This window comes from Myodes glareolus, chromosome X (genome assembly GCF_982192425.1).
Source record: "Myodes glareolus chromosome X, mMyoGla1.1, whole genome shotgun sequence".
Taxonomy (NCBI): Eukaryota; Metazoa; Chordata; class Mammalia; order Rodentia; family Cricetidae; genus Myodes; species Myodes glareolus.
In genome coordinates this window covers 1,140,846-1,161,729 of record NC_142053.1, presented here as the reverse complement: position 1 = coordinate 1,161,729, position 20,884 = coordinate 1,140,846, and the positions used below count along the sequence as shown (strand labels likewise).

At 39.1% G+C, this 20,884-nt stretch overlaps 1 protein-coding gene across 7 annotated transcripts in view; it reads right to left on the bottom strand.

The window, feature by feature from the left end:
- Positions 1-225: 225 nt before the first annotated feature.
- Positions 226-20,884, bottom strand: part of Gab3 (GRB2 associated binding protein 3) — an 87,912-nt gene continuing 67,253 nt past the window's right edge. For 2 of the 7 annotated variants that reach the window (XM_048457613.3, XM_085685108.2), the window contains exons 5-11: positions 18,753-18,808; positions 17,913-18,120; positions 15,368-15,449; positions 13,485-13,587; positions 3,514-3,630; positions 2,011-2,127; positions 226-1,553 (exon numbers count right to left, since the gene is read on the bottom strand). In XM_048457613.3, the coding sequence (XP_048313570.1) occupies positions 2,014-2,127; positions 3,514-3,630; positions 13,485-13,587; positions 15,368-15,449; positions 17,913-18,120; positions 18,753-18,808 (680 nt within the window). In that variant the 3' untranslated portion in view covers positions 226-1,553; positions 2,011-2,013. The remainder of the gene's footprint in view (positions 1,554-2,010; positions 2,128-3,513; positions 3,631-13,484; positions 13,588-15,367; positions 15,450-17,912; positions 18,121-18,752; positions 18,809-20,884) is intronic. The other 5 variants (XM_048457609.3, XM_048457610.3, XM_048457615.3 and 2 more) reach the window with 4 other exon arrangements.

The following is a 20,884-nucleotide window of genomic DNA, read 5'->3' as shown; positions in this document are numbered from 1 at the left end:
AGATTTGGCTGAGTAGAAGTATTGTTTTGTGACAGCCATCTACTCAACTATTTGCATTCAAGTAACATGGGTATGTCATTGCAACTAAGTATGATTAACTTTGTCATACTTGAAAACATAATGAAGCCTTTATTCAAGTATCAAGCTTTCCAAACATGTGACTTATTTATATCTATATTATTTACATCTTCAATTAAAATTAATAAGAAAGAAATTCAGTCACAATTTCTCCTTATAAAACTTTTATTAATGCCAGAAATGAAATACTAAAAGTGAAACAAAATTGAAAACTCAGTGTCATTGTGGGTACAGAGATGATATGAACAGGGGGTACTAAAGGAGACCATTAAGAAGAGGAATGTTTGTGGGTTTGGACACTGAACTACATGTCATGATGATTCAGTTGATTCCATCTCTATAGTGAAGCAACTACAGATAGGTTTTTGTGTCTTTATAGGCAGGCTGTGTGTGCCTCAGGCCTTCTTCTTCCCTAAGGAAAGCTTAACTCCTCACCAGTTCTGGGATTGCCGACTTTCCCAACTTTCAGGTTGAAGGCCTCCTGTTCCCCATCCTGCACTGGGAATAAAATGGAAAGGAGCTACAGAAAACAGTGAAATTAATATCAGCACTGTCCTATTTAATTGGCATCACTTTGTCTCAGTGGTAGCTTTCTTAGGAGCATTTGCTGTCTCCAGCTTACAAATTACTTGTACTTTGTTTTACTGTGCTCTTATGCAGGCATCCTTCAGCAGTTTCATCAAAGCAGGGCATAATTGTATACATCCTAAAAATGATGTCATCTTTGCCTTGTAAAGGAGTGCCTATTTAGGGCACTCTTGTTTTTAATATATCTAAAAGGGTTGTATTACTTATGTACTAATATTGAAAATATATTGTTAGAAACGTTTTGTAGATAAGATAAATTTGAATATTGAGTGAAATTCTCTGCTGGCAACTTCAGCTGCAACTTCTATCTTCATCCTTGTGTGGCTCTTGACCCTTAGGGTTATCATTTTTCTGTACTAGCTTTTTCCATGATTCAAATACAAGTATCTCATACATGGGAAAGCTCTGTTCCTGTCTATAAGGATTGAGAGTCTGCAGTCCTGGATTCCTGCTTGGGATTTCTGTGATTGTTTGTCAGTTACAAGAAAAAAAAAGGAACTTCCTCACAGGCTCTAGCCTGTGTGTTGTGGTTTGGAGTTGGATATGAGGTCCAAGTGTACTAAGGTCCTTGAACTTGTTTAAAGTACTGGACACTTTCCCTATTTTTCCACACTGAAAAAAAAATGTATACACAACATTCTGTTTTGAAAATCAAAGTGATTTCTTGTATGGTATGAAAAATATTTTGTCATTTATTTTCATTTGAGGCAGTGTAAAATGTTGACACCCAATGTCAAAGCCTACAACTTCTCTGTCTACACTGACCCTCATAGAACTGGCTGACTATTTGATCCATCTTCATATATAAGAAGCAATGGCCAGGATGAAGTGGCAGAGCTGGAACTGTTAATTTCCCAGTTCAGTTATATCTTCTCTCTGTAAGTGCTCTGAAAGATCAGAAAGGAAATTCACTAGCACGCCATTCCCAACTGAGACCTTTGTTTTGGGTTCCTCAGCCCCCAGAATCATAAAGGAAACAGCTGAATTTTCAATCTCAGGACTTAAGTCATTTTCAAGTGGAGTAAAAAAAACAGTCAGGAAACCAGAGAGTAGAACTCTTTGTTAAATTTGAAACTGCGGTGAGGATGCAAAATAAACAAATAAACAAATAAATTAATAAGCAGATAAATGCATTAAAAGATACATAATTTTTCTGGTCATTTCTATCACTTAAAAGCTTTAGTCCTTTATAGGGAAACCAACAACAATGTATGTATTCCCTGAGGTGCTAAAAAATTTCTCTGCCAGAATCAATAAGCTTATAAAGCAAAGAAAAATGTTGAATGAAAGAACTGCAAACATACTCCCAAACTTCCCTGCTGCACAATTTGACCAAGCCCACACCTCTCACACTTTGGATTGCCTCTCATCGGTCCACTCCTGCTTGGTGCTCTGGAGAGCTTGTGTCTTCTGCTCATCCACTTGGACATAGTCTACTCTCTGCTCTTCTGAAAGAAGTTTCTGAAGGGGGAGAACAAGAAGGCTTTAATTTCATCTTAATTTAAATGTTCTTTGGCAGATTATATTTGCTTCCTCTCCTCCATATAGAAACTTGGTACTATATGTGTATTAAGTTTGTAAGCATTTCTTAGTTGTTTCATTTGCTTAGACCAATAGGATCTAAGTGGAAGTGATTTATGCTGACGCTAAGTAGAAGCATCCTGAAACTCAGTCTTCTCTCTTTTTTTCCCCTCTGACAAGAGCCCTGGATTGAAAGTTGTCTGCAACACAAAAGACCTGGCCTATAAAAGCCTTTCTTAGGAGTGATAGCTAAATGTTACTTTGTTTCTGTAAGCATCTGAAATTGTCTGCTTTGAGTGGCTAGCTTACTCAAACTGACAAATGTGCCTCCTGTATTGTTTCTCTCACTCATCTCACTTCAATGTCAGAACAGTGTTTGGGAATGTAAAGAGACACACAAATGGAATCATTCTATACATTCTGTTCAATGGGTTGCTTTTTATCCACCAAATAATACATTCTTAGTGTGGATCATGACCATCCCTTGTTCACATACCATCATCATGAGGCTGTCAAGTGTGTGATATCAGTTAATAGCTACTTGCTTACTAACTACTCAATTCTCATATTCCTTGATGTATGTGGCATTATTTCTGATCTCTAATGTATAGAGAAGAATACTACCCAATGGAGTTGAAACGGCATTCAAGGGCATTCACTGAGATCCACTTCAACTTAGAGCTCCTTTCACCAATCCTTAATAACTAGACAGACTAAGTCATTACTTGTTCCCTAAACAAACTCTTCCTATGCCTCAAGAACCTGTATGTGCCTCAACCTCATCTCTGCCTAGGGACTTTTTCTGTAACTTCTATGACCCCAAATTCAGAGAGCATGAATATTACATGTATTTATACACAGACACCCAGAGAAAATATCCTAAAGAAAACATACTGGGATTTAATTCTTTCTGGGGGTCAGGATTAAGGTTAATTTTAGCATTCTGATTATAGACATCTTCTAAGATCTAAAGAGAATATACATGTTTGATCATTAGAAAAATCTCCAGCAGTGGGATCAGAACCTATCCAGGGCACATGAGCTGGCTTTTTGAAACACATTCCCCATGCAGAGATGCCATGCCAAGTCTTGCTGCAGGAGGAGGAGCTTGGTCCTGCCTCGACTTGATATGCCATACTTTGTTGACTCTCATAGGAATGGAGGAGGAGTTGGATGGGAGGGGGAGTTGACGAGAGGTGGGGCAAGGGTACAGGAATAGAGGAGGGAGGGGAAACTGTGATTGGTATATAAAATAAAAAAATTAATAAAAAAAGAAGAAAAAGAAAAATCTAAGCAAAACTGAAATCACCTGGGAATTATTCCTACCTGCTGCACAGGGGCTGGTGATGCTGAATTGAAGTCCAGGGCCAAATAATCCAGGCTGAATTTCTTTGTCCAATTAAGAGCACTACTACTCATGGAATTGACTGTTCTATATTCTTCCTAGGAACCAACATCACAAGACTGAGATCAATAATGAATATTTAGGGTGCATGTGGGGGGAAAAAGCTAGTCTGGGCTTCATCCAAACAGCTGCTGCCAGATCATAAAAGGGTGATCTGGGGCCTGCACATTTGAGTTAGAGTTGACATTTCAGTCAGGCATGATGGCGCATGCCTTTAATTCCAACAGCAGGGAGTCAGAGGCAGGCGGATCACTGTGAGTTTGAGGACAGCTTGGTCTACAGAGTGAGTTCCAGGATAGCCAGAACGGTCACACAGAGAAACCCTGTCTTGAAACAAACAAATAAGTTGACATTCCATATACAGTATCATAAGGTGTTAGAGGCACTTGCTGCCATGCCCAGATTTCTAAAAATGATTTAATTTTTTATGTGCATTATTGTAAGGGTGTAGGATCCCCTGGAATGGGAGTTACAGACAGTTGTGACTTGCCATGTGGGTGCTGGGAACTGAATCTGGGTCCTCTGGAAGATCAGCTAGGGCTCCTAACCACTGAGCCTTCTCTCCAGATCCCATGTCCAGATTTTTAACGAGGGTTCTGGGAATCTGAATTCAGATCCTCTTGGCAGGAACTTCTAATTTGTTAATGTTCTTAATTAAGATAATAGATATTCCTGGCTTGTCATTTTAATAGCTCATCTTACTAAGTATTGATAATAATTCAGTTTTTAAAAGGTTTTTCCTTCTAGCACTGTTGTAGAATATTAGTTTAAGATGTATTACATTTGTATCGCCATCCAACGCCAGATGAAGGATCTATGGTGATAAGCAAAATATACATCAGTATGGTTATGGGCCAAGGCCGGTTCAGGCACCCTCTCCTCTGTCCAGAGAACAATCTGGGGATCTCTCCTTGGACCTGGGATCCCATATATAATCAAGTTTCCTGTAAACCCTAAAATGACTCCCTTAGTTGAAATATATTCTTCCCTGATCCCATATTCATCCTTCCTCCCTTCCCCCCATCCCAGTCAACCGAGCTTTCTCCATTCCTCCCCTACTCCCTTCTAGACGGAGACCCACATTGGAGCACCGGACTGAGCCCCCCAAGATCCAAATGAGGAGCAGAAGGACGAAGAAAATGACGAAGGACTGCGAGGGATGCTATCACCCACCGATACAAGGGGACAGATCTAATGAGAGTTTACCAAGGCCAGTTGGACTGCGACTGAACGAGCACGTGATCCAACCAGATTCTCTGAATGTGGCCGGATTCTCTGAATGTGGCTGGCCTGGAGTCTTTCTGAGAAGCCATTGACAATGACACTGGGTCTAGTTTCCTCTGCATATACTGGATTTTTGGGATCCAGTCTGTTTGGATACTCACCTTCCTGGACCTGGAGGGAGGGGGGAGGAACTTGAACTTCCCACAGGGCAGGAAACCCTGACTGCCCTTAGGGACAAAGAGGGAGGAGGAGAGGGAGGGGGGGAGTGGGAGGGTGTTGGGAAGAGGGGCGTAAATGGAAACTTTTATAATTTAATAAAATTACTTTCAAAAAAAAGATGTATTACATTTGATTATGCTATGGAAGATTTGTTTTAATGATGCAAAAATGTGTTGCATTCTTTTATGCTGTATTTGTTAAACTCTGTTAAGATGTGTTACTTTGCTTGTCCAAAACACCTGACTGGTCTAATAAAGAGCTGAAAGGCCAAGAGCAAGGCAGGAGAAAGGAACAGGTTGGGATGGCAGGCAGAGAGAATAAATAGGAGGATAAATTTGGGAAGAAAGGATCAATGATCAAGGGGCAAGAGTGAAAGGAGGGAGGATGCTGGGGGCCAGCCACCCAGCCACCCAGTCAGACACGGCATAAGAAGTAAAAAAGGGGGGGGGGGGCGTTGGGGTATATAGAATACAAAAAGATAAAAGCCCAGTGGCAAAAGATAGAAGGGAAAACTTGAGCCAAGAAAAGCTGGTTAGAGGAAGCAAGCCAAGCTAAGGCTGGGCATTCATAAAAAAGAATAAGCCTCCATGTGGTTTGTTTGGAAGCTTCCTGAGAGCTCAAAAAAGTAAGGAGTAAAAAAGAAGCCACAACATAGCACAGTTTTTGTTTTTCCCATCTGTTTAGACCCCTGTCTTTCATGCTTTCTCAAAGTGTCAGGTGAAATTATTGGTTGTCACTCATTTAAAAATCAATGGTCAAAGCAAAGAGTGGTAGCACACATCTTTAATCCCAGCACTAGGGAGGCAAAGACAGGTGGATTTATATGAATTTGAGACCAGCCTGGTCTACATAAAGAGTTCCAGGCCAGTCAGAGTTACCCAGTGAGACTCTGTCTCAAACAAAACAAAGCAAAGCAAAACAAGACAACACCAAAAATAACCCAACCAAACAGTAATAAAAGCAAATGGTCAGAAGACTAACATATGGGGCTGAAAAGATGACTTAAGAGTTAAAAGCATATACTGCTCTTCCAGAGAGAAAAGTCAACTTATGAATCCAATGTCTTTGGCCTCTAAGAAGACCTACAATCATGAGCACATACCCCTCCACACACATACACACTTTAAATCTTTTTAAACGGGTTAACACAAGCTGGGCAGTGGTGGCACACAACTTTAATCCCAGCACTTGGGAGGCAGAGGCAGGTGGATCACTATGAGTTTGAGGCCAGCCTGGTCTACAAGAGCTAGTTCCAGGCACCAAAGCTACAGGGAAACTCTGTCTCCAAAAAAAAAAAAATGGTTAACACAAAGCTTTGCAAATATGAGTAAAAATTGTAAGTCCTGGAGTTTCCTGAAGGGGGTATTACTGGTTTGTTTTTGTGGGTAACACCTAATTTCAGGATTTAGAATCTTTTGGGCTGCTGAGAGAGCCTAGAGATCTATTATCTTCCAGCTTTCAGGACCAGTTGTAAAGGTTTTGGTTTGGCTGTCAATCAGACGTGGAAAAAAAAGGGCAGAGAAATCTCATATCCATTTGTTCACCTTGTTTGTGATATTGTGTTAAAAGACAGAGGGAAAGGCAGACAACAAAGAACAATAGAAGATTGAGTATGATCAAAGTATATTATATACATATGTGCAAATGCCATAATAAAACTCTTTTGTTCAATCAATGCACATTAATAACATTTTTATCAACATAATATTTAGAAACTAGCTTTCCTTCCTCCCATACTACGGCTTGGATGAATGAACTGGCAGATCTGGAATGGTAGGTGGCTCATATTGCAGAGCCTTCCATGCTAGGGAACAAGGCAGGAGAGTATAATTGCCCTGGTCCTGGTGAGAAAATAAGGGAGCTGTGCATGGGTTTAAAGACCCAAGACCCTGAATATAGAGGACAGTTGCCTAACTCAGATCTTTCTTATCTGTCCTCTTTTTTCCCATCTCTCCTTATGTAATTTCCTGGTATAAGTTGCCTAGCTTTAATAACTAATACATATAGCTTGGCATATCTTTAATCCCAGCACTCAGGAGGAAGAGGCAGGGGAATCTCTGTGAGTCTGAGGCCAGCCTGCTTTACAGAATGAGTTCAGGACAGTCAATGACACAGAGAAACCCTGTCTGGAAAAACAAAACAAAACAAAAATCCATATAATACATATCCTTAGTATATAATAATGCCTAGTATTGCCCAATTTTATTTTTTGCTTTTCTTTTTCTTTGTATTGTACATATGACAGAAAATGTGATATTTATCTATATGAATATGGCTTCTTTCAGTGAACAAATCTACAGCCAGCAATACACTAAATGGGAAAAAACTGAAGGCTTTCCTCTAAAATTGGGAATGAGACAAAAGTGTTCATGTTCAACTTTTCAACATGATGTTTGATGTCTTACCTATAGCAGTAAGATCCAAGGTGACCTTTGACCTATGTTCCTTTCCAAGGACATAAGAAGACTGAATAGATTGGTTTTTATTAACCACTGATAGTATGCCAGAGAATCTTAAATATAAACAGATCATGTTTTAGAGTGAGTAGGAAAGACCTAACTATAACTGTCACCATGCTTGTCCTACCTCAGTGTATACTGAAAAAAAGTACCCTTTGAGAAGTAGAGAATTGCAACTGTTCCTAGGTGCATAATGTGGGATAAATCAATTATTAACAATACTATAAGTGGGAGATAAATACTTTAAGGCTTTCAAAGTTAAATATACCTTTGATAAAATAATGTATGTATTGAGGAGAAGGGTTCTTTAGGTGAAGAGTGTGGAATCTATGTGTCACTACCACAGGCTAATAATGACACAGTACATATTCTTGACTCTGAGATAGTTATCGTTTCCAAAATTAAAGGTATAAAGTAGCAACAAAAAATTATGGTTGGGGGTCACCACACGTGAGGAACTGAATTAAAGGGTTGCAGCATTAAGAAGGTTGAGAAACACTGACCTAAAACTTAGTTATGCACACCTAAATGGTAATGTCTTTACATTTTAAGCTGAACAGTTTTGTTTTTCCCCCTTAAGGGGATGTACTGTTCACTGTAGAATATATAACAACATTTCTTTTAATTTTATTTATTGTTATTTGTATGAGTGTTTAGTCTACTTTTATTTATGTGACACACGCATGCTGGGTGCCCACAGAGGTCAGAAGAGAGCATCAAATTCCCTAGAACTGGAGTTACAGATGGTATTGAGCTACAATATGGGTTCTGGAAGCTGAACCGAGGTACCCTGTAAGAACAAGTGCTCTTAACTATTGAAATATCTCTTTAGCCCCTGTAGCAGCACTTCTTAATATTTCCCACTACAAACCAACTGCATCATCTCTTTTTACTCTAGTTTTGTATATAGACACTGACAATGACATTTGAGGGTCAAAATTATAGCCAATTCTGAACTACTGCCCTCAAGAAAAGAAAAATTGGCAACACAACCTGCTTCAGAGCTGAGGGGACTGGAGAGCCAGCAGGGAGTATTCCTGCTGCTGGGCTTTTTTTCTCCCATCCCACCCTGCCCCCAAGCCTGCCTTTTCATTTGCGAAGTCCTTGGAACCCTGCAATAGACCCTGCTCCAGTGCTGAGGGGACCGGAAATCGGTGTGGTGGTTTCTCAGAAAAATGGGAGTCAACCTACCTCAGGATCCAGCAATACCACTCCCTGGGAATATACTCAAAAGATGCCCAATCATACTACAAAAGCATTTGTTCAACTATGTTCATTAGCAGCATTATTTGTAATAGCCAGAACCTGGAAACAACCTAGATGCCCCTCAATGGAAGAATGGACAAAGAAAGTGTGACACATATACACTTTAGAGTTCTACTCAGCGGTAAAAAAAAAAAAAAATGACATCTTGAAATTTGCATGCAAATGAATGGAAGTAGAAAAGACTATCCTGAATGAGATAACCCAGACCCCAAAATATGAATATGGTATGTACTCACTCATTAGTCGATTCTAGTCATAAACAAAGGACATTGAGCCTATAGTTCATGATCCTAGAGAAGCTAAGTAATAAGGTAAACCCAAAGAAAAACATATAGATTCACCTGGAAATTGGAAGCAGATATGATTGCCTGGCAAAAGTTGGGAGCATGGGGGCAGAGGATAGAAGGAAGGGGAGATGGGAAGGGAGAGGGGAGAAGGGAAGGACTGGGGAGAGACTGGGGGAGTGGGATGGTTGAGACGGAGGAAGGATGGATTTGGGAGCAGGGAAGATATCTTAATTGAGGGAGCCATTTTGGGGTTGGCAAGAGGTTTGGCTCTGGAGGTGTTCCCAGGAGTCAACGGGGATGATCCCAGCTAGGACCCTGGGCAGTGGAGCAGAGGGTGCCTGAACTGGCCTTGTCCCATAGTCAGACTGATAACTATCTTGAATATCACCATAGAACCTTTGTCTGGCGATGGATGGAGACAGAGACAGAGACCCACATTGGAGCACTGGACTGAGCTCCCAAGGTTCAGTTGAAAAGAGAAAGGAGGGAGAATATGAGCAAGGAAGTCAGGACCACGAGGGGTTCACCCACTGAGACAGTGTGCTTGAGCTAATGGGAGCTCACCAACTCCAGCTGGACTGGGAATGAACGAGCATGGAATCAATTTGGACTCTCTGAATGTGGCTGACAATTGGGGCAAACTGAGGGGCCAATGATAATGGCACTGGGATTTGTCTCTACTGCATGTACTGGCTTTTTTGGATCCTATTCTCTCTGGATGTATACCTTCCTAAGTCTGGTGTAGGGGGGAGGGCCTTGGACTTCCACAGGGCAGGGTACCCTGCCCTCTCTTAGGAAAAGGGGAGGGGGAGGGTGTGGGGGGAGTGGGAGGAAAGTGGGAGGAGGGGAAGAAGTGGGAATTTTGATTGGTATTATTTTTAAAGCAATAAAAAATTTAAAAAAAAAACAACAAAAAGAAAAAAGAAAAAGAAAAGAAAAATCTTATCCACATAAAAGCCTGTAGAGATCCCAAAGTTTAGGGAAAAGATGATAGAGTGAAAAGACAACTCAGAGACCTGGGAAAAGATCTATAAATTATAATTATGCATTTGATAAGGGTTAATGTTCATAACATAGAAGAAATACCAGTAACAAAAACTAATTAAAAATTAGACAGTATTATATAGTAATTTTTTCAAAAGAAGATAACAAAATGGTAAACAAGTACATTTAAGATATATAATGTCATTATTCATTTGGAAAAGACAAATGAAAACCACAATGACAATCCACTTCATATTGATTAGGGTAATTATTACAAAAAGGGGGAGAATAAAAATGTTAAGATGTGGAGAAATTTGAAATCTTTGGGTTTTGCTAGTAGGAATGTAAAATGGCACAGTCATTGTAGAAGACAAATTTGGTATTTCCTTAAAACATAGAATGTATGTATATGGTCCAACAATTCCACCTGTGGGCAAGTACTCAAAAGATTTGAGAAAGCAGGTGCTCAGACATATTTTTGTATCTGATGTTTACAGCATCATTATTCACAACAGCCCAAAGTTGGAAACAACCTACATGTCCACCAAACAATAAGTGGACAAAGAAAATACAGTATGCTCTTATTAAATAATATTCACATACATTACATATATGAATATTAAAAACACTATGCTAAATGAAAGACAGATATAAAAGAATATTGTGTGCTTCCACTTTTTAAACATTTATTCGTTTGTGTGTACACACATAGGCCACAACATGCAGTTGGCTGCCTCCATATTGGAAGACTCAGGTCATAACAGTTGTTGGCCAGTATCTTTACCTGTTGAGCCATCTTAACAGCGCTAGTCTTACTTTTATAAAGGACCTAGAATATAAAGATGTAAAATAGAACAGAAGTTACCAGGGACTTGGGGAAAGTGAAAGGGGAGTGAGTTTTTACTGGGCACAGAGTTTGTGCCTGAAATGATAAAAATAGCCTGGAAATGAACTGTGGTGAAGTATAAGTAACATACTTAATCATATACTCCAAAGTGGTTAAAATGGCAAATTTTGTGTTATGTGTATTTTACTATAATAAATTGTATATTAAATAATATAAAATGTTGATAACTGTTCTACTTGCCCCTAGATTTGAAAGAGTCCAAATGTTCCTCAGTGGGTAAGTGGGTAAACAAAATGTGAAAAATCCATACAAGGGAATGCTACTCAGCAATGAAGCAGTAGTGACATGTGTATCAGTTTGGATGAATTTCAGATCATATTCTGAGTAAATTATACCAGACTCAAAAGTATTGTATGATTCTCTCTATGTAACATCATTGACAATCCAAAACGATAGTTATGAAGAATAGATCAGTTGATACCAGGAGTTTAGAGTGGCAGTGTTGTATAAAGAGTATAAAGAGATAGAATGAGTGAATATCTGGGGTTGATGGCCATGTTTAGTATTCTCTCTCTCTCTCTCTCTCTCTCTCTCTCTCTCTCTTTCTCTCTCTCTCTCTCCCTCCCTCCCTCTATTCCTCCCTCCCTCCCTCCCTCCCTCCCTCTTTCCCATCTATCTGTGTATCTAAATTTATCTATCTCTATATACCCAAACTCAGAGAACTGCAAACCAAGAAAAACTGTATCAGGGACCCCCACAACTTCCTTATTTGATTAAAATCCAGAGTGGTTGTAAGCCATCATGTTAGCTGTTACTATCATATTGGGCAATTGTGTGGCACAAGGTATAAGCAAGTCATTTTAGAGTATATTGTAAACTGGAGTTAAAACAAATTCAGCTGAGGGAAGGAGGGAAGACACCCCCCCACCTTTTTCACATAGGACTTTGCTCACATCTACCATCAACCAGTATTGCCTGCTCTTCAACTTCTGTGTCATATTGTGCAGTAGTACACATTCATTGACAACCTATACATATTTATGCAAGTAATCAATATTTAACTGTGTTGTTTGTGAAATTACTAGTCTTACTGTCTCAAATATCAGAAGCAAACTGCTGGTGTCTGGAATAACTTTACACTTGCTTCCATAATATTTTAGGTTGACTTCCCTTTTCTGTTCTCCAGAGACAGAGCACAGCTGTTCAGGATCCTTTATAGGAATGTTTTCTTCTAGAAGTTTCCCAAGGGCTATTATTAAGTGTAAGAAATATTGGGAAGAACACAGCAGATTTATAGATGAGTCACTTCCCACCTGCATATAGTTAAGTGAATCACAGCACAACTTTTATCAAATAAGACAAAATGAAGCAGTCAGCTGTTACTGCCCTAGTGGTAATCCATTTTAGACTTTTATTTTTATATAATATTTTAATACATCCTTTGAAAATTTCATAATGCACACAATGTACTTTAATTGCCTTGTCTCCTCATACATAGGAGGATAAGAGTATCTTCTTAAGAGTATATATCAGTGCCTTGAACATCATCCTGCCTTAGCAGGATGGAGAAGATCTCTTCAAAACCTAATGTTTATAGTGAAATTCTCTCTGGAATTTCCTGTTTCTATTTTGTGAATAGATATAGTTCTAGCTAAAGAATCCACATTAAGAGAATAGGGCAACAGGACAAAAAGGATATATTAGCACTCTTGAACTGATGGCTAATCAAAGGACAAAAATGTAACATCTTTACACACTCACATCGACAGAAAGACCCTAAAACACAAATCTCCAGAAAGTTCAGAGGCAGGTGTTTTATAAAATAAAGCCTCCAAGAAACTTGTTTTTACAGCCTGGACTTTGGACATTTAGAGAATTACAAACCTATTGTAATCAAACAGAACATCATAGTTTTCTGAAAAAAGAATTGGCTACCATTTCTATTTTCCATAACACAGACTTTAGGTCCTAGGTTCTCATGAAATAATGTGGACTTTAAATGGTATAAAAAGCTGAATATTGCAAGAAAGAAAACCAACTTCAAGGGAGCTGAGGAGTGACTCTGAAGATAAAGTGCTTTGCACTCAAATATTAGGGTCTCAGTTCAGATCTCCAGAACTCACATAAAATATAGGCATGATTACATACATCTGTAATTCAGGTACAGGGTTGGGGGAAGACAGATGAATCCCTGGAATTCTCTGGCCAAGCAGCCTAGCAAATCAGTGAGCTTTGGGTTCAATGAGAGACCTTATCTTAAGATTAAGGGAAAAAATGGTAAGGTGAAGAGAGATAATGGAAGACTCCTGATGTCAACCTTTGGCCCTCACACGTATGTGCATACACATGTGCACATGCACCAATATGCACATATGCATACGCATATACTACACCCATGAACACCCTTACAATACACTTTTAAAAAGAAAAAAGGAAATTAGCTTTAAATTAATTTGCTCCCAATCTAAAAAAAAATGGTGACCTGGTTTTACAATCAAGTGTACTTTATGACTGCACAGAGACTTCTGAGGAATGTGCTTTTATCATAACGAACTCTCAAGATTATAGATTTGGAGAGAAAAAGAACATAAAAAATACAAGATTACCATTTGGATGTAGCTTTCTTCTTCTTCTTTGGAAGAAGGAGTGGCAAAAAATCTTGCAGAATTAATACCATTTCTTTGTGAAGAGAGAAAGCTGGTTCGATTGCTAAGACCAAAAAATACAGATGAGGTCAATGCAATGTCTTACAGCTGCTGTGAAACATAGCCAGGAACAGACACAGCCCTGTGGGGTTTGAGTCCTCCCCTTCCAGACATAGCTTCTTTTTGGCCCAAACAATTCTTGAAGAAGACACTTCCCAGTAGCCCTCTCCCACCCTGGAGCAAATGCTTCCCAACTGTTTTTTTCCTAAGCCCATCATGTAACACATACAAATACATCTTATTTAGTAAACAACAAATTAATAAAAAATGCTTCAAAGTAATAAAGCTGACTGACAGAATAAAAAAATACTCCAAAGCAAAATCTAAACAACCAACCAACCAACCAGACAACAACCCTCCCCTTCCTTGGGGTCTTTTTGCTTCCAAAGTAGCCAGAAGAATGAAAGTGTACTCATTAATCAGAAAGGACAAGAAAGACAGTGTATTAATTTCTGACTTCCTTCTGAGACAGAATAACAGGCTATGTGTCTCTACAGTTCAGTCTGGAAATGAAGCTCTCTGCAGAATGCTATTTTACAAAGTTAGCATGTCTGCATGGGTATGGTGGTGCATCCCTTTACCTTTAATCCCAGAACTCAGGAAGCAGAAAAAGGCAGATTTATGTGAGTTCAATGCCTTCATAGTCTACATAGTGAACACCAGGCCAACCAGTGCTACATAGAGAGCACTGCCTCAAAAAAAGTTACCATGTCCTGTGGCATTTATCACGAGCTAGGAAAATGAAGCTTATAGAAGGTAAAATGAACAGGCACAGATGTGTTAAGGTTTTTGTACCTAGCCCATAAACCCATTTTCTCTGAAAGTTCTTTTCTCAGATACAATTTATAAAGTTGGAATTCTCTAGTTAGTAGTGTTACCTGTACACTACTTTATTCCAATCTGACAGAATCCCTTAATTTTGTCTCCCTTGAAAGTCTATATTAGGATTATAAAAATAGTCCATCTTTGTTGGTTCTAGAATTGAAGCATGTAAGCTAGCTTGGAGTCTATAATCAATAATATTGGACAACTTGACTTGTAGTCAACTTGACTACTTTTAGAATCAACTAAAACACAAGCAGCTGGGCATAGCTGTGAGGGATGTTCCTTATTATATCATTTGAGGTGAGAAAACCCACCCTAAATCTGGGCCACACCTTCTGATGGCAGCTCACATAAAGAGATGTGGAAGAAGAAAACTTTTGCTTTTTGACTGCTTGCCTTAGCTCTCATTAGCAAGTTCATCTATCCTGATGCTTAGGCATTCCTTCACTGGTGTTAGAACCTATTTCTTTAGGATTCTAATGGAGACTGAAGACCAGGATCTCTCTGAGAATTCCCTGGGACTCCAGAACCAGATTAGAACTGTTGAGACATCTAGCATCATGGACTGAACAACTACTGTATTCCTGGCCTTCCCGTTGGGAGACAACCATTGTTGGACTACTCAGACCACATCCTGTAAACCACTTTAACAAATTCTCTTTTAATATATACATATTTGTTCTATCAGTTCTATTTCTTTGGAAAACCCTGACTAATACAGAGCAGGATCATGCAACAAAGAAAAGAGCTCTGCAGAGAACAGGTACAGAAGGAAGAGAGAGACGTTCTCAACACTGCTATTTCCAGGCTTCAGAATCCAGAAGAATCCAGTCACATACCTTCCTTTGTGGTCTAGAAATCACTCATGGTTCTTGATAACAAGACAAACTCCTCCTTTGGCTCCCTTAAGCAAGATGAAATGAGTTTCAACCACAAGAGATCTAAGATTTGAGGCTTACCAAGGCACAGTGTGAGTCCTGGTTAGAGATGTGTGTTCTCGGATGGTGGAAAGGTTTCTCAGTTCCAAGGGAGATGGCCGTGCTAAAAAACAGTACAGGTATTCAGTATAGTTGGTGCTCAGGAATTTTAAGCAGGGAATTTAAAGATTATAAAAGCTATCATAATCCTCTTTCTTTACATGCCAAATTAGAATATACTAACAGAAATTACTGATGATGAGTGAGAATCTTAACATTCCATTCTTGCCAGGCTCTCTGGGAATAAGGACAACTATTGAATAAATGGTCTCATAGCATACATTTAGTCAACAAACATGTATTGGGAACTCAGTCATGAATCACAATGGAAATCAAACTGGAAACACAGTATTAACCAAATACACAGAAATCTGTAGCCTCAGGAAGATTAATGTATTCCAGACACTCTACATGTCTAAGAGGAAGAAATGATCACCAGGTTCTAATTCCATGTCTCCACCTAAGGGTCCTCCCACCTAAATATTCTTCCTCATGTTGTTCCCTAGTTACTCATCTTCACATCTCAGTTCAATGGACCCTTTTTTTGGGTGGCCTTCTCTAGCCTCTAGACAGTGCCAGATCCCTCACCACAGGCCTCATGCTTTTGTTTGCTTATACTCCATGCATTCCCCCCACAGTTTATAATGAAACAATAACTGTGATTATTTGACTGTAGTTTAGAATGTGATCCCAGATGGCATGGTTTCCTTTTGGTTTGCTCAAGGCAGCAACTTCCATACTTAGTACTTGCCTCAGTGGCCTATCTGGCTGCTTTGATATCTATTTCCTCCACTAAACTACATGGGCAGAAAACCATGCTGACAGAGACCTTCTTGCAACCAAATTGTTTTCTTAGGTACCATAGGCCTAGGCAACTGTCTAAGCTCAGGAGGTAGAAACACATGAACGAAGTTCCTGGGGAGAAACCTCTCCTGGTAGCATAACAACAACCAACTGTCTTAAGGCTTCACCACCTGTTCTTCTCTACATGAACTCCGGGATTCATCCTACAACTCACCTGTCCTGGTTCATATTCCCACCTTTTCACCTTCCTACCAAGTGTTTACTCCTGAGTCCATCAAATACCTTCTCTTTGCTTAAAATTGTCTGAAATTGTTTCTGACTAGAATGGTTAGTTAATTCCTTTGTTCCCCACAAGACAAAGTCTGTTCTATTTAATACCGATTTTGTAGTGCTTCTAGATTCTTCCACTTGGCTTTGATATATAATCCTTCTCCTCAGACCAAAGAACCTCCTCAGTTTTTATCTATGGATACTCTCTGATGCCTAACATGCCAATGCACACATGGTCAACACATGGTTGGCTTACACTCAAAAGGTGTGGCTGGAATGGCCAGACCTGAGTAAGGTCTCATTTAGCAGCTTTGGGCATAGCTGCCAGAATGAGTGGTTTTTCCAAAGAGAAATGGGAGGCAAAAGTAGACCACATGGTGTGACAGGGATAATAGCTATTGCACCAGATGCTTCCTTGTAATTACATAGCCTACTGGGCAGGTGAGGGTAACAATGAAGTTAATAATTCACTTTGAGGGAGAGATGTCTCAGTGATTAAGAGCACTTACTGCTCTTCCAGAGGATCCATTTCTGTTCCCAGCACCTACATGGTAGTTTAAACTGTCTGTAACTACAATTCCAGGGGATTTGATGCTCCCTTATGGCATCTGTGGACATCGAATGCACGTGGTTCACAGAGATAAAATAAAAGCAGGCAAAATACCCACATACATAAAAGAATTTCAAAAAATAAAAAGAATTCACTTCGATCTGTTTTTTTCTTCTCCTTGTATGTCTATGATGCTTAGCAGATCAGAAGGGCTGCCTGGGAGTAGTAACACAGAAACTAAAGGTTGCACTGTGAACACAGTAGTCATGTAGTTCACAGTTGAAGTCGTTCCATACCACTACCCCTGCTGACATGTGGTAAGACAGAGCAATAAGTTATAAAATGAACTTGAGTATGAAGGACATTAAGGAATTGCTGTTAAAGACTATAGTAGGCTGCCTTCCAGAAGACTAGCATTATACATTCAAAAGCTATTTAAATGAGATGTTTTGTGGCTTCCATTATGATTCTTACCACTTACTCCTGGGATTTCATTATGGAATTAAATAAAAAATGAGCCCTCTGGTATGAACTTGGATTTGTAGGTTGCGTTTTCAGAGCCTGACTGAGTACCTTTAGGCCCCCTGGCTCTTTTTAATCATAGCAGTCTTGGAATGCAAGGTACCCCCAACGTCCTATTTCTTCCTAATTTCTTTCTAATAATCTTTTTTTCTTTTTCTTTTTTGTTTTTTTTTTTTTTTTGAGACAGAGTTTCTACGTAACAGTCCTTGATCTCCTGGAACTCACTTTGTAGACCAGGCTGGTCTCAAACTCACTGAGGTCTGCCTGCCTCTGTCATTCAAGTGCTGAATTAAAGGTGCGTGCCAACATTGCCTGACTCTTTCTAATAAGAAAAGAGCTTGCCTTCCTACCCAACACAACAATCCTAGTCAAATGTCTTACATTTCCTCTGGGGCTTGAGATCTCTGTTCACTGGAGGTGGCTCCAAATCTGCAGGTAACTCAGGTAGCATGCTTGAGTTCATTGGGATGTAGTCATCCTGGCTGTAATGGGGCCTCAGACTAGAAACAGTGCCTGTGGGGCTCATGGGCACATAACTGTCTTCAACAGTGAGTGAAGCTGTGGGATACATCGGTGAAAACTTGCATGGCTGCAAGACAGAATAAGTATAGGTTGGAAACTACAGACCACAAATGTAAACTGCTACTAGTAGGCACTATAGCTGTGCATTCAGTTTCAGTTCCAAATTACCAGACAAGCACCTAGTCAAAAATTCTGTGTCTGAATCCACATGAGAATAGATAACTCTCCAATATCTGAAGCTAGGACACTAAAGGTTTTGAATTAGTGATTTGCTCTGTGGTAGTTAATTATGATTATCAACTTGGCTGGATTTGGGATTCCTCGGAGATACATTTTTGGGAGTATTTTTAGAGAGGCTTAACTGATAAGAGAGGTCCCACTCTGAACGTATACAGTACCAACCTCCTTGAATCTTGGAACCCTGAACTGAATAAACCATGGAGCAAAATGAACCTTTCCCTTAAGTGGCTTTGGTCAAGTACTTTTTTCATATCAATGAGCAAAATAACAATACACGCTTCAAGTATAATACTGTGCTTTAATAGTGACCTAAATCAGTTCAAATCTTTAGGGGATTACTGAAAGAGTTCTCAGAGATTCAGAGTACTGAATCTCAAAAGACTTAAAGAAAATATCACATATATGTCAGGTTATTTCTGGTCAAACTGAAACCTAAAGGAACAAAAAGACCAAACTTACCAGATTTAAACTGAGCCGCTTATCCCTGTGTCTCGGGGACTGGCTTTGTACATCACCTGAAAGATAGAGTCTGGAGTGGTGAGTGCTACAAGACAATATCCACTGAAACTAAAATCCAAGTCTGAATTCTCCCCAGGGCCTATGCCTATAGCTCCGGAGAAGCAGGGACGCATAATACATAATTTCCATACAAAAAGCTTGCTATTAAATGTAGCTTGAAGTCAGAAACCATTCCCCAAGAGATGGAAAATGAGTCCAGATTCTAAAGATACTTATGCTGTGTAATGATTTTGGTTCTCTTCATAAATCAGAAGGAAAAAACAGCAAGTAATTAACAAGTATTTTCTGAATTTTTTTTTTAAAAAAAAAGTCTTCTGAGCATGAAGATAGGGGAGATAGACCTGTGAGTTTCAGGAGAAAATGTTTGAAATATCCATTTGTAGTAAGTAAGAAAACAAGTTTAGCATAGAACAGCAGCATTGTGTTCAGCATTAAGGACTCAGTTGAGCTCTTCTGCAACCATAATCAGATACTCAGGTATGGGCACGGAAAGACAGATATTTGAACTAATCTAGAATCAGAAACTTACTACACAGATGTGGTCATGAAACAAAATTTAGAATAGTTGCTGAACTGAAAGAAGAAATGTCTATAAGGCATATTGAGTACTTCTTAACTCATCAAGTAAGGCCAGAATTACTCTAATATAAAGTCAAAGATATTATAAGGAAACTATAGATCAAGATATTTCATAAATATAAATGCAGACATTCTAAAAATACTAATAAATTTAATTTGATGATGCTTAGGAAAAATCTAATATGAACAAGTAGGATTTATAATAGTTATACATGTCTGGTTCAACATTTGAAAATCAATTATTATAATCTGCATTATTAAGTTTAAGGCATACTTTGGGGCTTTGACCCCTTTATGAATCGTGAGATTGATGAGTATGTATAGATGTCATATAGTGTGGGCAGCAGAATAACACTGGAACGGTGATAATATGAGAAAACAAGATCCTCATGTTAGAAGCCTTGGAAAGAGCCTAAACAATGGGTGTTCAGTAGAAAAGTCCATGCCTTCCCCAAAGAGCCTGTTTAACTATGGTGTAAAATGGGGTCATGTGCATTTTTAATATGATGTTTTTTTGCTAAATAAACTTTTTCTGATACTCAGAAAGGGCTAATAAAATTACAAATCATATCCACAGATGAAGAAAAACCATGTGACAAAATCCAATACCCATTCATGATTTTAAAAAGAAAAAGAGGAGTTGGAAAGGTGGCTGAGTGTTTATTTAAGAGCAAGTTTTGCTCTTCCAAAGCATCTGAGTTCAGTCCAGCACCCATATCAGTGGCTCACAGGAGCTTGTAACTCCATTCCAAGGAGGTCAATGCCTCTGACCTCCATAGGTACCTGCACTAGTATGTATATAACCGGACAGGCAAACATAAACATTGTTTAAAGAAAAAGAAATCAAGAAAAGAAGGAAGAAAGAGAGGAAGGAAGAGAGTCTCAGTAAACTAGGAAAAAAGAGGAATGTCCTCAGCTTGGTAAAGAAAGTTACAGAGCAGGGGATGTAGCTAGTGGAAGAGTGGCTGCCTAGCATGCTCAAGGCCATGAGTTTAATTTGCAGTACTAAAGAAGAAAGGTAATGAGGAACAGAAGGGATAAAGGGAGAGAAGCAGGAGAGAAGGAGGGAGGAGAGAGGAGGAGAAAGGGTAAGAGGAAAGGAAGCAAGGGAAAACCTACAAAGAAACCTATAGCTAATGACATAATTAGTGGTTGGAAACTCCAAACATTCCTCCTAAAAAAGAAAAAAAATCAAGGATGTTCCCTCTTCACACTGCTTTTTAACATTGTACTATGAGTACTAAAAAATGCAATATGACAAGAAAAGAAAAAGTATACAGATTAGGAAGGAAGAAATTAAGCTTCTCTTTGTTGCTAGGCATGGTGGTGCATGACTATAACTCCAGCACTCAGAAGACCAAAGCAGGAGGGTTGCCAAGAGTTCAAGGCCAATCTAGGGTACATGATGAGTTTGAAGTTAGTTTGGGCAGTTTAAGACTTTATCTCACAAAAATACCAAAATCCCATCTCTGTTTACATATGACATGATATTT